This window comes from Pelecanus crispus, chromosome 10 (genome assembly GCF_030463565.1).
Source record: "Pelecanus crispus isolate bPelCri1 chromosome 10, bPelCri1.pri, whole genome shotgun sequence".
In the NCBI taxonomy this organism is placed as follows: Eukaryota; Metazoa; Chordata; class Aves; order Pelecaniformes; family Pelecanidae; genus Pelecanus; species Pelecanus crispus.
In genome coordinates, this window is record NC_134652.1 from 263226 (window position 1) to 278981 (window position 15756).

Here is a 15756-nt window from a genome sequence, read left to right on the forward strand (position 1 = left end):
TAGGAGGATTGAACCCTATGATAGACTAATGGCCATCTCTAAGAAGCACTGTTCCCCAGCTTAAGTTGTACAATATTCAGTTGAGGATGAAACATTATAATTTAGTTGAGGTTGGGATTTCCAAAGGACAGGAACTCCAAAGGGTTATCCTATGTGTAAAATTTCACTGAGATTGAAGCAGTTTTGTGTCTGTGTTTCCTGTGAAAACTTTTACTTACATAAGTATTAGTGCTGGTAATATTTTCGCTGTAATTCCTTTTCCCAGAGAACAGAGCACATCGGTTTCAGCAGCTGAATCAGGAAAAATAAAAGTGAAAGATAAGGACCCCAAACACACTGGAATGCGGGGTATGTGCTCTCTTTAGTACAATATATATACGTGTATGTATGGACAGATACCAAAATTCTGTCATTTTAGTTTCAATTTTTTTGAAGCCAGGGAGAAGAAAAAGGCTTTAGCAATGGTTTTGTCTGTTTATTTTCTATATCAAGTCAGTTATTTTAGTATACTTCCAAAGAGATTATTTATACACTGGATGGAGCTATCCTTCTGCATGTATTTACAGTCTTCCAAACTATACAGGCCTTAGACAGCTAAAAAAAATGGCTTTATTACAAACCAGTCTTTTCAGGAGAAAGGCCAAAAGAAAGAACTTTCTTCAGTCTGTTGATCTCTTTTTGTTTTGTCTTTTTCTGCTTTTTACTTCATGGACTCTCACAGGTTGTTTGCTTTAATGCAAGCCTAACGCTGGAGTATGTCCCTAAACACATTCCAAGAGAAGAGGTGATCAAGTCCATGGCTTGCTTTGGTGATGAGTTTTTTGCTTTATGGTGGGGAGCAGTGAAGTTTCTCAATTAAAAATTACTAAAAAAAGATACACACTTGCATTTGCTTTTACCTGCAAGAGTTTCTTCCTGCAATCTGGCAGCTGGCTGCTTTTGTTGTTCTGCAAAGACTGAATAACTTGTCTTCCATGTATTTGTTGTTTCTCTGTAGAACAGGAAAACGTTGTCATAATGTTATTCAGTATTTTTTTCCTAAATAACAGAAACAAAAATTTTCCTACAGAAAGACACAGTTAGTATTGGATAAGAGCTCCTTTACAACGCTATGCTGTTTAGCCAAACGCTGCTAAGGCAATTTTGCATTTCCAAACATCATTTTCTTGAATACATTGCATACACCTGAACTTTGATCTGAGATGGTTGGTTATTAATACGGGGACCTTTTTCCCTCTGAAGAATCAGTGCTCGCAAGTGCATATGCATAGTTTGCATATGCGTATGTATTAGAAGTTTGACAACATCTTAGGAGTAATGGTAATAAAAGAAATATTTTTGCATAATGCACTTAATCCACAGTAAAATGGAGTTCAGGTGTCACACAATAGAGGAAATTTAGGTTTTTTACATCTAACTTCAATTATTTATATACATACTGAGAACTACTAAATCTCAATCATGTTCTGTCACATTTCTTCAGGTACACCTATGGATTTAGGATTGTGTGTAGTATTACTAGCAGATACATTATTTATGGAATTGCCTTTGGAAGCTCTGAGTATCTTTAAAGAGGAAGGAATAAGTTCTGTATCCAGAGATTTTTCTCTCCAGATTCTCTACAATCGAGTACATCTGGCTGAATCAGGTACTGTTAGATAAACATTCTTTGTATCAGCATAATGATGTGGCGAACAAGATACTTAAAATTTAAATAATATGAATGTTGCATTATATTTTACTGGAAGTTGCCATATACAATAGTCTTCCAGTATTTTAGATGGAATAGGTAGTAACAGTAGACCTATTTCAGTAATGTACAGGCTGATTGTAGTTGCAGTGCTAGCTAATTTAAAATAACCCTACATGTTAAAGAATTATGTGAAAACAGTGGAGTCTAAATTGGCTTGCAGAGTTTCAGTTATACAAGTATGGTCTTAAACTCTTCAAAGCTGTTTTCAGCTGCACTGAAAGAAATGAAGTAAGAATTTAGACTTCTGTTAATTTTCTTTAACATAGTGTAAGACTTTGCTCAAAATATCAAATGTAAAAAACTTCTAATCATTGAGCTACTTCCTCTCTGTATAGCTAAGATTACATTAAAGGCTCAGGTCAATCCAGCAATTCTTGTGCTATGCATAAGCAAAATCAGATCCCAAAGGCTTTATGGACTTCTTTCATTACTGCAGACACTTGCACCCTATATAAACTCTTCAGTGAAATGAGGTTAAGTGAGGTAGTTGGACAGTTGGTAAACTTGTCCTTGTGGCATCTTAAAATTAATTTCTTATTTATTCTAAAAGTGAGTAACAAATGCAGGCACTAAGCAGGTTTTTTTATAAATCAGAGATACCTTCTATTACTGAAGTAAAAAATTTCAAGTCATGTTTTGCTCATACATAGATAAAAACACATTTTAACTAAAATTAAGTTATTAAAACTAGTAGGTCTAAGCTAAAAATAGTCTAAGTTTAGAAAATCTCACTCTGTACCATGAAAGTATGCTATTCCAGAGAGGTTCTTTTATTGTGTTCATATCTGTAATATTTAGCACCTTCAGTATAACCTATAACCTGTTTTTCCATTTCACCCCTCTTTTCTAAAGGGAAAGAATTGTGAATAATGTGAGATTAGAATATTTTTGGTCTACATACACATTCATACACTGTTACAGGTCTGTTAGAAGTAGGAGTTTTAGAACACATGGGGGGTTTTTTCAGTTTCTGTTTTTCCCTTTTTTGAAGTGAAGCTTCTTATGGTTACATAATTTTAGAAATGGATAAATGCGAGGAAGCATAGTGGAAAAGTCTCTGTTCACGCAGTTATGAAAGTAGCCACTGAATGAGGAGAGAAACACTAGCCATATGAGCAATAAAGCATAGCTCAAACTTCCACCAATTTGCAGTGCACTCCACTGGTAACTGGCTGAGACGTGTGCTTTGGGTGATAGTCATATATAGTGAGAAATACGTCAGTTTTCTGTGCTTTTTTTTAAAAAAATCCCTTCAAGAAAGAAAAAATCAGATTCAGATATGAAACTTTCTTTTCCCTTTCAATCTCTGCATGTCTCACAGAAGCTTCAGTTATTCCAGTAACATCAACAATGAATAGATATGGCGATAGGCTTGGAAAGTGGTTTGGTAATCACTGTTCAACTCTGTCCTAAATCTGCAATGTACTGAAGCATTTGGATGTCTTAAGGGATCACATCTATTGCTTGTTTTCCACTTTCAAGCCATTATTTTTAGGCAAGAGGGTTTGGGGCATGTCCTTGCCTTGCTGTGATGTGAAATTAATTTTTATTTTTCTACTTTAATCTGTTATCATTAGTACATCATAAGAAATAGAAGTAGTCCTTGAAGAAAGTTGTGTTTTCTAAAACTGCCTATATCTTAAAAAAAACACCTGTTCTTTTCAATTCCACAGAGACTGCAGTTAAAACAGATGTTGAAATGTCTAAAGAAACAAAATCAAAAGCTCATCAGAAAAAGAATGTCAAAATGGTGAACTTTCCATATTTTTTAAGTAAACTCAATAGGAATAGCTCTTCATTTTGTGTAAAAAAATGTTAAAGGACTACAAGTGGCTTGCATAGAAGCTCATATATGCTAGAATTCTGAAGTGGAATAAATACAGCACATAAGTCGCTAAGAATTTTGCTTCTTGTTGATTTTTGGAATTGTTTCTTTGAAAAATTACACTCTCTGTGTAAATGTGACATATTTAACAACCCATCAAGGGAGCTGTTTAAAGTTACTAAAATACTTCCCCCAACAATGAAGTATATTTTATATAGTGTATGCATATATTTTTATAAATATATATGTATGTATGCATATATATCTATATATGTGCACACACCTGTATGTATATGTAATGTGTGTATATGCATTGTAGATAATGCAGAACAGCTTATGCTTTTAATTTCAATTGACAATTGAGTATCATGCTGCTTTTAATCCTATCTTCAAAACTTTAGGACATCTTTTTGTTAGTTGTTTGACACAAAGAGTGCAATACTGTTAATATTTGATTGAGACTTGTACATGTAATAGAATATGTATTCTTTTTAATTGTAGGCACGAATTAATCGTGATTTACCTGCTCACTGCTTGCCCGTTGATAATCATAATTTTAAATGTATCCTTTCACAAACTAAACTATTAGCTAAGTGTATGAGTTAAACTTTCTTTTTTTGTTGCTTACATTGCATTGTTTATACTTAACGGTTTATCAGATATTGTGGACCCCTATAATGAAGGAAGAGAGGCAGGTAATATATATTAAATAATATTATCTCCACAAACTACCCATGGAGTTTAGACATTTTTGTGAAGAGGTCTAAAATGTCACATGACGTTTGTTGTCATCTTGATGTCAGAAAATGAAGTCATGACATCAAGCTGTTGACAAAAAGGCTTATCTTTTCATCAGAATAGTACTGCTTATCACCTGTCAAATGGTGTATCAGTGAAACAATATAACCTGTTTCAGGTTCAGGAAAGAAATTAGATTGTCTTATTATTTCTTTCATATCACTAAATATTGACCTAATGTCACTAAGAAAATAATTACTTGAGTAATCTTTCTTACTGTGTAATTCAATTAAAAACACATGCTTACTTTCAGAAACTTGTTATAGCATTTTTAGTTTTTCAAATATATGCCATTAAGATACAGTATCAGTAGTGTGGGGAAGGATAAAGGTTAATTGAAAAGATATGATGCTTTGTATTATCTTCTTTGTTATACAAGAAATTTGTTTGAAAGCCGTGAATGGGCTTGGAACAAATGGTACAGAGTGAGAATGGACTGGGACAGGAACGATTGGACTCACCACACCTGTACAGCAATTCTCAAGCTAAAGACTACAAATAAAGAATGCGTAACATGTAAAGTTTCTGCAGTCCTTTGAAAGGTGAAGGTTACTATGACAGACACAAACAGCCCTATAGGGATATTTGAGAGGGTTGCTATTTCCTTTTGGAACGTATTTATCAAGGCAGTAGGCATTTACTATATTAGAATAGAACAGAATGTTTCAGTTGGAAGGGACCTACAGCGATCATCTGGTCCAGCTGCCTGGCCACGTCAGGGCTGACCAAAAGTTAAAGCATGTTATTAAGGGCAGTGTCCAAATGCCTCTTAAACCCTGGCAGGCATGGGGCATCGACCACCTCTCCAGGAAGCCTGTTCCAGGGTTTGAACACCCTCTCGCTAAAGAAATGTTTCCTAATGTCCAGTCTGAGCCTCCCCTGATGCAGCTTTGAACCATTCCCAGGCGTCCTGTCCCTGGATGCAGGGAGAAGAGCTCAGCACCTCCCTCTCCGCATCCCCTCCTCAGGAAGCTGCAGAGAGCAATGAGGTTGCCCTTCAGCCTCCTTCTCTCCAAACCAGACAGACCCAGAGTCCTCGGCCACTCCTCAGAGGACGTGCCTGCCAGCCCAGGCACCAGCTGGGTTGCCTTTCTCTGGACGTATTAATTCAGTCTGACACAGACACTTTAATAATACAATTTTACCTCACTTTGTCTCCCAGTGTGTGCAATAGTTTAACTGATTCACAGTCATTAACAAACTCACATGTGTATCAAATGCCAAAAATGGATTTAATGGAGGTTTTTAATTGAGATAGTTATTAAACCTAAAGTCAACACAAAAGAAGCTACTGAACAATCAGTAGCATAATAGAGTATGTCTCCATGTGTTCTCAGTGTCTCCTTCGCAGCACATCAAAATAAAACAGTTTACCTGTTGTGGTTTAGCCCCAGTGGGCAACCAAGCACCACAGCTCACCCTGCCCCTGCAGTGGGATGGGGAGAATTGGAAGAGCAGAAGTGAGAACGCTCATGGGCTGAGATAAGAACAGTATAATAATTTAATAATAATAATAATAAATGCTAATGAAAAGAACAACGAGAGAGAGAAAAACAAAACCCAGGAAAAAACAAGTGATGCCACCGCACACCACCCGCCAACCAATGCCCAGCCCGTCCCTGAGCAGACATCGCTGCTCCCCGGCCAACCCCCCCAGTTTCTATACTACCCGTGACGCCGTATGGTATGGAATCGCCCTTGGGGCAGTTGGGGTCAGCTCTCCTGGCTGTGCCCCCTCCCAGCTCCTTGTGCCCCTGGCAGAGCAGGGGAAGCTGGAAAGTCCTTGCCTGGCATAAGCAGTGCTGAGCAACAACTAAACCATCAGCGTGTTATCAGCGTTATTCTCCTCCTAAATCCAAACCACAGCACTGTGCCTGCTGCTGGGAGGAAAATTAACTCTATCCCAGCCCAAACCAGGACATTAACCATGTGCTCAATATCTGGCTCTAGAGCGTATCTTTAATTTACGCTAGTATGAAAATGTAGTGAAAAAAGAGAAAATGAATTTTCATTAAATATGCAATGTCCTTGGAGAGCAGAGGTGGATTTGGAGTTTTGCTTTGTGAAAGGAGGACTCTGGAAACTCAGTTATTTTCTCCATCTACTTAAGTCCTCTCTAAGCCTCTGGAACAGAATTGTGTGAGCAGTGCTGGTGTTTTCAACACTTTACACTTTTCTCAGGGTATCTAGAATTAGATAGGTGGGGTTTTTGTGTTTTTAACCTGTCTACCAAATAAACCTTGTCAGTTATAAAATATACCTTTCAAATGGGAATTACAAATGATTTTACTTGGAAAATGTCACAATTGCTACAGTTTTAAAAGCCAGACTTAGGTTTCAAAAAACTTAAGATCTAATGATGGCCTAAAAAAACCTAAATATTGTATCATCATTTTAAAATGATTGAAGTTAAGATTGCCCAATGTCCTTTGTAGGATGTTAAGCTCATAATGATGAAATTCTATTGTTACAGAAGCTTTAAGTCCTTCCCAAAAAATAAAGGAAATCCTAGAAAAATACCATGATCTATTTACACTACAGTGGGAAGGAGTTATTGGCAACATACATGTTCCAAGGTTAGTAATACTCTATCTGCCTTCATGTTTTATCCATGTTTCTTTTTTAAAATTGTGCCTATTCCCACAGGCTTCAGTCATAAAATAGGGTCACATTTTGCTGAGCTGGTAAACATACAGCTAACCGTTGTCTTTGTTTCAAATGCATGTTTAGATTTGTAGACAGAATATTTTAGGCATCTGAAATACCATGCCACAAAGTGATTTAGCCAGATTGGTTGCATCAGAGTTGCTGTATATGTAGATAATCCAATTTTGACAAAAAGTCTACTGGTGCAGTCTTTGATGAATATTATAAGTATATGTGAGCATAAATGTAATTTCTGGCTTTGCTCGTAACTGTTTTTAAATCCAAGTATTAAAAGCTATAGCATCTCCATGCATATTGAGTCAGCTGTAAGATTGGAGCACATATTTCAGAAGCAAAGTAGTGAAGGTACATCTCACAGTTTACAATTTCAAACATCTGCTAGTGAAACTGATACTGTTTTAGGGAGTTTATTCATAAACACACTTCATTCTTTATAGAAGTGCCTTACTTTTAAGATCATAGAAACAGAGGGAGAAAAGGCATCTTGAGAGGTCAAGCAGTGACCAGTCTTTTAAGTGAGTCAATGCAGTCATCACTGGAACTTCCTTTATAACTGCTAGTTTAATCAGTTCTTTGAAATCTTTGGTAAAATCACTGTGTAGATACTCTAGTGTTTCTTCGTAACAATTACGAAGATTGTTACCTGTTATCAAATTGTATAGTTTTTGCTGCCAGCTAGGCTGATTATTTGTATCTCTTCTCAAAACCTAATTTCTTCATATCCTGATGGGTGCATACATGAATACTCGCCTTGAATGTTAGGCTAAATACTGTTATTTCAAAGATGTAGAATGCATACATCAATGATTTTTTTTTTTTTTTTTTTTTAGGAGGTATTTAGGAGGTCTGGTATTTATCTAAAAATACATTATGCCTCTTGTTTACTGTGAGATGTTACTAAACCAAGTATACCTCTGTATTAAAATAATTAGTAGTAGTAGTCCATGTGAGTTATTACATTTTCCATCGAATTCTGCAGTCTTGTTTATCTCCTTGCTTTGTGTGCTGACTTTTCTTACAAATATTTCTGGAGTAAATAACACTGGTGTTTGCTATGGATAATTTCTGAAAAATATTCTTGTAAAATAGTAACACAGAAGTAACTGCTTTTCTTCTTCCTTCCTTTCAGCCAAGCTGAATGGGAGCAGCTGCTGACAAATTGCAGTGCATTTCTGTTCTATGGGATGGAGAGATTCATATCTCATATTTTACTCAACAGACTGGTTGCTATGAACATCCCAAGTGAGATAAGCAAACTGAAAAATATTTTTTTAATTCCACCACCTTTTATTTATTGTGTTGTGTTTATTTTATACTGTATCATTATCACAGTATTTATGTTAGCAATTAAGGGCTTTTTTCAAGATCCAGGGTTTTAATTGGAAAAACTTTGCATTATGTAGATTTTATTCTGTTGCACATCTTTCTTGTTATTCCCCACAAACAAATTTAGTCCTCCACTTCCAAATGCTGGAATTAAGATCTTAAGTTCCAAAGATTGAGTCATCATCTGATGGTTTTCCCAGTAACTCTTCTCCCTTTCTATGGAATTTAGTGTTTGGTAATGAAGTATTTTTTATTGTTAGGAACAACCTCTGCAGTTCCACTTTTTCAAAATTCCTCAGTCTCCACTCAGGCAAAGCAGAATTGTCTGTCAAGACTGGGTTAATGCTGAATGATTATTCTAGTGTTACGGAGCATTTGTAGACTCTGAGAAGGTATTCTTTTCTCTGCTTCTTCACAACTCATTAGTCTTTCTGGCGTTGTAACATAAGGCTTAGATTCAGGACTGTTTTTTTGGATTCACAGTCTTCCTTTCTCCTCCTATTCCCCTCACACATCTGGAAGAAGCTCAGCTTTGGAGTTGTGCTGAACTTGTCAGGGTAGCTGAATTGCTGGCTTCCATCTATGTTGTGTTGAGGTGTAAAATTGAGGACAGTACGCATCAGATTTTGAAGCTCTGCAAGTAACAGGAAGCTTATTCGGGAAGTGTTGATTTTCAAAGTGATTTAAACACATATGTTAATATTACTGGAAATCAAGAAAATATGTCTTCCTATATACATTGGTCACTCTTGAAAATGAGGTTTCAGATGTCTGTAGGCCAGATGTTTACAGGTCTGGCAACTTTTGGAAAGTTCCTGAGCACCTTGTTAACCCTCACCCTGTGTCCTGCTCTTAAAATATGCCAGGATTAATTCTCCAGTGCATCTTATTTCCTTTAATGGAGAATAAACTAATTTCAAATGTATTGATTCTAGTCCACAAAGGATTGTTCTATTTTCTGACCACCTACACAACTTCTAATTGTTAGCTGGTAAAATTGCTGTTGTCTTGCAGACTGAGTTTGAATCTATTGTAGAGCCAATCTTCATGTTAGAAGTACTTTTATTAATAACTATGAACTGTATCTGAGGTTACTGAGGGCTCTAACCTGGACCCAATACTGTTAAATATTGTTGTTGGTCATTTGCAAGGTGAAATAAAATACCTCGTTGCTGAATCTCGGTATGAGACCAGGCTGAGAAAGAGAATGAGGTGGTTCAGCAACTCCTGAAATGTAGGATTAGAATGCAAATTAACCTTGCTTTATGGGGGTATTTAGCGGGGGGTAATTCAGGACAGGCTAGAGGGAGGTGTTATGCTTAAGCAGAAATCAGAATCAGTTAAACATTAATGTTAGGGAATGATTGCTTAAGGGGCAGAATTAGAGAATAGAGTCAAGAGGTGGATCACAAATTAAATGACATCATCTTGCTAGGGGAAAAAAAAACTGAGCTCTGTATGGGCATAACTATACAGGAGTGTCATTTGCAAGGTATGTGAAATAATTCCACACTCAACTTCGTTTTGCAAAGGTCTCAACTGCAGAAGAATATTGACCAAATAGAGTAAGTTACCGGTGGAGAACATTAAGAGTGGTCGGAATACTATACCAAAGATTTGTGTGCATAGTTTTATTAATAAATATGTATGTGCGTTCATATGTGTATATGCCTATAAAACATACTTTAGGAGGAAAGATTGACATATTGAGGGGAGACATGATAACAGTTCTCAAGTGTGTCAAAGGCTTTCCAAGCAGAAAGGTAATTTTCTTCTCATCTGCTTGGGTTAGGAGAATAAGTAACAGGTTTAAGTTGCAGTAAACCAAACAGTAGGGAAAGCTTTTTAATTCTGAAAGTATTCTAAGTTATTTCACTGGGAGCCTTTAAGGAAAATAAGGAATGTTTGAGATTTAACTTGGTCCTAACTTGTGGAGAGGGGCTGCAGGAGATAACATTTCCATACCTCCGTGCTACAAGAGTTTATAACTACAGAACTGAGTCATATAGGTCATTAGCCTGTAATAAGATGGTATGTGGACTTCATTATTAGCTATACTAAGGTAGCACAGAAAACACTGTGGAAAAATGTAGCAAAGTTACATCAAATAATGTTAGGATGACTTTACTGTTCTTTTACTTAATACTTGACAATTTTGGCTGTAATATATATATTTTATAGTAGTTGTTTAGACTGTGTTCAAGAAAGTCATTAACTTAAGAGTGGTCTGATTTACTTACATTTATTATGTTGGGCATTATTATTAGTGCAAATACCATTGCTGTAACATTTTTTTTTCCAGAATGCCATTTGATGATACTTCTAGATTTGGTGCGATCAAAGCAAAGTTATCAAAGAATTACAAACTCTGATATCCACAAAAGGTAGGATAAAGTTTATTTTGGTAAAGTCTGCAATAAAGCTGATTATTTTTATTTCAAAGTAAAGTTAAAATTTTGAGTTATGAATATTCTCATTTACTTCTGCAAGTAGAAGGGTTCATATCTACACCTAAGGGAGAAGTTAGCCTTTTTATCTTGTAGCTTCATTCCTTACATAGGGCTAAGTAGGACGAAAGTTCTGTTACAAGGCAATGATCAAGAAAATATGACACAGAATTGTTGCTACATTGCACATACCTCCCAGTTCTGAGTTCAAGATTCTCAAAATGTCCTAATTAAATATATAAAAATTCCCTTTAACAGGTAAACCGTTAAGAGTCTGTATAAGGTTTCATACGCTGAACAGTTTAACAATCAGCCAGGTTTTTATTTAAATAAATTGTTACGGCATGTTAAATAAACTGTTCAGAATCCTTAATATTATTAATCAGAGCTTTTTTAACCTTAAAAGCATCTCAGTATTTTCCTTGCTTTTAAGCTGACAGGTGGCAGGGTTTGTATACTTTTATTGTATGTCCATTATGAATTCTTGACAGATGGCACCTGACAAATAACTTTTAAGGTATTAAAAGCAAGAAGAATAGTTATTTAGTGCATGTTGAATTTTCAGATAACTCATACTCTGGAGGGATAAGAGGCCTTGCAGAGGGATCTAAATACATTGGAGCACTGGGCAATCATCAACGGCATGAAATTTAACCAGAACAAATGCCGGATCCTGCACCAGGGACAGAGTAATTCTGGACACAAGGATAAATGGGGAGAGGAGTGGCTGGAGAGCAGGCCTGCAGAAAGGGGCCTGGGGATGCTGGTGGGCAGCAGCTCGACAGGAGCCGGCAGCGTGCCCTGGCAGCCCAGAGTGCAAACCGCATCCTGGGGTGCTGCAAACACAGCATAACCAGCTGGTCAGAGGTGATTATCCCGATGGCGTTATCATCGGCGCGGCCTCACCTTGAATACTGTGTGCGGTGCTGGGCCCCTCAGTTTAAAAAGGATGTTAAGGTCCTCGAATGTGTCCAGAGAAAGGCAACCCAGCTGGTGCCTGGGCTGGCAGGCACGTCCTCTGAGGAGCGGCCGAGGACTCTGGGTCTGTCTGGTTTGGAGAGAAGGAGGCTGAAGGGCAACCTCATTGCTCTCTGCAGCTTCCTGAGGAGGGGATGCGGAGAGGGAGGTGCTGAGCTCTTCTCCCTGCATCCAGGGACAGGACGCCTGGGAATGGTTCAAAGCTGCATCAGGGGAGGCTCAGACTGGACATTAGGAAACATTTCTTTAGCGAGAGGGTGTTCAAACCCTGGAACAGGCTTCCTGGAGAGGTGGTCGATGCCCCATGCCTGCCAGGGTTTAAGAGGCATTTGGACACTGCCCTTAATAACATGCTTTAACTTTTGGTCAGCCCTGACGTGGCCAGGCAGCTGGACCAGATGATCGCTGTAGGTCCCTTCCAACTGAAAATATCCTATGCTATGCTCTTAACACAGACCATATCAAAATGTATGTATTTTTATTCGTGTAATTTTTGGGACTGCCATAGTTCTGCAGCCAATTAAATCTTCATCCAGTCCTGTTAGGGCTGCATAAATACCTCATCTTTTCTGATTGTTTATTCCGTGAAAGAGAAATAGAAAAATCTCTTCTCTAAAAATACTGTTTAATCAATGCAACAATGTGTAAGTTAAAATGAATTGTGTGTAAGATACGTTATACACACTTCTACATATGTAAATATGCAGATCTCTGAGTGTTTAAACAACCTCCTGGTGCTTTTATTTTTAATATCCTTTTTCACCTCCCCCGAACAGCCATTTCCAAAACCAAGACAAACATGATTCCTTAAACTAGTTTTCCCAACTCAGAACTTTTGAAGTCTCACATTAATAGACTGGTGAATTGATCAACAGGACTTACATGTTTAAGCCTAAAAGCTTCCAGAAAGTTTACATTAACGTTCAGTTAAAACTAAGTCACATAACTCCATAGACAATCAGACAGCGTCTCCCCAAAAGATTACATAAAACTTTAATTGTCATCTTCTGGTAAAGTTACCATGAAAATCAGAGGCTAATAAAAACAAAGTTCAGCCTTCAATGTACTGCACTTCCAGCCCTACACAGTATCACTTCTCTCCCGTCACTAAAACAATGGTACCAAAGAGAACTTATTTAAATATTCAGCAGTTAAAAAATCTAATCCCAGTTTACAAGTGATTTGCTTTTAAGCCTCTAAATTCCTGCCACGCTTATGACAAAGAGCAAGCTTTCAGTTCCTGCAGTATTTTATGTTTCCCTGTAGTAACTTAAGCAGAACTGAACAAGTCTTTTCACCTGACTCCCAACATTTTGCCTATCTTATAAAGGGTATTCTGCAGTATTTTGTAAAAGTTAGCATCTTACTCCTCCTTTCACATTTCCTCAGATGCCCAGAACAGTAATGTGACAGGGAGCAATCCACATGGTAAAATTGCCTCATGAAAAGATGTAGAGACAAAGTTACCTAAATTCTTTGTATTAAATTTAAGGTGCTGTATGAATATTAGAAAACACTTTATGTTCAGCATACAAGAAAATGCAGTCTGGCATTCCCTTTCCCCTTCTATTAAAATGCATTGTATGTTTAGTTATGTTTTTTGATATATTATGTACATTTTTAGTTTATTGATCTCATACGTTTGAATTTCTTTAGTTGTCTACAGATTGCTATAGAGAAACCAACAGAGACAGCAATGCTCCTAAGCCTTACTGGTGTTCGTTCTGTAATAGCCAACCAGTGGTACACTACCTTGCAAGAGAATGCAGAAAGGCTAGAAATATTGTCTGAGAGTAAGTATTTGTATTTATCTCCGTTTGCATGTGTATTATTTCAGACATTTTTATGTGTGCGCTCATGGAGAGCGTGTATCTACTTGTCTCCCATCTCTCTTCCTTCTTTGCTCCTCACCAAATTTTGCCTGGAGTTTCCATGCGAGGTAAAGTGCTGTTGTGGTTTAACCCAGCAGGCAGCTAAACACCACGCAGCGTTTACTCACTCTGCCCCCACCAGTGGGATGGGGGAGAGTCGGGGGAAAAAAAAAAAGTAAAATTTGTGGGTTGAGATAAAGACAGTTTAATAGGACAGGGAAGGAAGGGAAAATAATAATAACAATAATAATGATAAAAGAATATACAAAATAAGTGATGTACAATGCAATTGCTTATCACTCGCTGACCGATGCCCAACCTATCCCCGAGCAGCAGTCGCTGCCCAGCGGCCAACTCCCCCCCAGCATGGCGCCATATGGTATGGAATGGCCCTTGGGGCAGTTGGGGTCAGCTGGCCTGGCTGTGCCCCCTCCCAGCTTCTCGTGCCCCTGGCAGAGCAGGGGAAGCCGAAAAAGTCCTTGACTGGCATAAGCAGTACTTAGCAACAGCTAAAACATCAGTGTGTTATCAAGCATTATTCTCATAATAAATCCAAAACACAGCACTGTGCCTGCTACTGGGAAGAAAATTAACTCTATCCCAGCCAAAGCCAGGACAACCGCATGCAGGAGCCACCGTGTTGTTGACAGGTTGATCTTTCAAACAGAACAGTAACCTATTTAAATCGGCTTTAGTGGGGTGGTTTGTTTATGGTCATACGGATTTCTGTCGTGAGGAGCAATGCCCTAGGACTTGGCAATCTGTAGTTACATAAACTATGGGGAAAACAAAAGCTGGAGATAACTCACATCTTCAGAGATACAAAACTAAATCTGTACAGGTATCCTTTTTCATTGAGTTTTAAATGTGAAGGCACCAGGCTGTATGGTTGATACTTTCTTGTTTTTCAAAACTTTCATTAAAAACTTACAGAAACTAATATTTCTTTCCAGATTTGTTGAGCATTGGTAGAACAACTGGGCAGACAGTTCATATTCTTCGAAAGAGTAAGATTCACAGGGAAAGGGATTCCATTAAAAGTAAGAATTAAAAAAGCTTAGTACAAAAGACTGGCAGTGCATGTTAACTAGAACCTGGTAGACCTATGGGTAGTTCACAGGTGTAGATGAAATCTTTCTGATGAGCTATGACAAATTTTTGTGACACTTCTTACAAGAATTGAGAGTGGGAAGACCACTGATACAATATTATAATTGGAGTAGCTGTATTTTACAGATACAAAATTTTGGGGGAGACTTTGTCATAGCTGACCAAAAGCTAAAATTTATGTTCCACTGAACTGTTGTAATATGAGCTGATGTGACTGAAAAGTTACATCAGGAGCATGACATGAACAATATAAATGGTATGATTATAGACTGCAAAAAGATGTTGAACCTGCAGTGATCAGACAGTCTGCATTGTAAAGGGCACACTATATATACGAAATTCTACCTGGCATCTTGATGGAGAGGGGAGAAGGATTTTTGAGTAAAACAACTTTTAATATACTGTTTATAAAATTATGTAGATATTTTTCTAAGTATGGGACTTACCTCTTAAAACAAGGGTAAATAAAATAAATTTTAATTATAACTTACACTGTCATAAAATTCAATAGAGAGAGAGTTCAGATCAGAAACGTCGTCTAGTTTTCTGTTTTTTCAGAAAATGCTTCTTGGATACATTGGCAGTTATTAATATTATAAAAAGAATGTAAAAGAACCATAAATATTAATCAAAGAGAAGACGTGATAAATTACTGCACTTAAAGCATTCTTATATTCAGTCGTATTCAGAAATAATAATGTTTTTAAAATTTTTTTATAGTGGAAGTGGATTCTCACAGTTCTCCAAGAAACAAAGCAGAAGAACAGACCATTCACACTTCCTCAAATCTTCCTGCAACTCATCCATCGTTTTTTAATTGTGTGCTATATGGTTTGCCCAACATAATTATTATTTAATTTGTGTCAGACTTTTCATACTAGGAATACCAGTACACTGTGCATAGGGCACACTTTGCATTTAAAGCTGTGACAGATACTTATTTCTATATGGCCTAAGGGGAGGTGAGCTTAAGAAAATGTA

At 37.2% G+C, this 15756-nt stretch overlaps 1 protein-coding gene across 1 annotated transcript in view; it reads left to right on the forward strand.

Moving 5' to 3' along the window:
* Nucleotides 1-15632, forward strand: part of CFAP46 (cilia and flagella associated protein 46) — an 88458-nt gene extending 72826 nt beyond the window's left edge. Inside the window, exons 49-59 of the mRNA XM_075717830.1 lie at nt 266-348; nt 1484-1648; nt 3427-3503; nt 4080-4140; nt 4238-4273; nt 6850-6952; nt 8173-8285; nt 10672-10753; nt 13451-13587; nt 14619-14705; nt 15496-15632. Coding sequence (XP_075573945.1) covers nt 266-348; nt 1484-1648; nt 3427-3503; nt 4080-4140; nt 4238-4273; nt 6850-6952; nt 8173-8285; nt 10672-10753; nt 13451-13587; nt 14619-14705; nt 15496-15632 — 1081 coding nt within the window. The remainder of the gene's footprint in view (nt 1-265; nt 349-1483; nt 1649-3426; nt 3504-4079; nt 4141-4237; nt 4274-6849; nt 6953-8172; nt 8286-10671; nt 10754-13450; nt 13588-14618; nt 14706-15495) is intronic.
* The last annotated feature ends 124 nt before the right edge of the window (nt 15633-15756 follow it).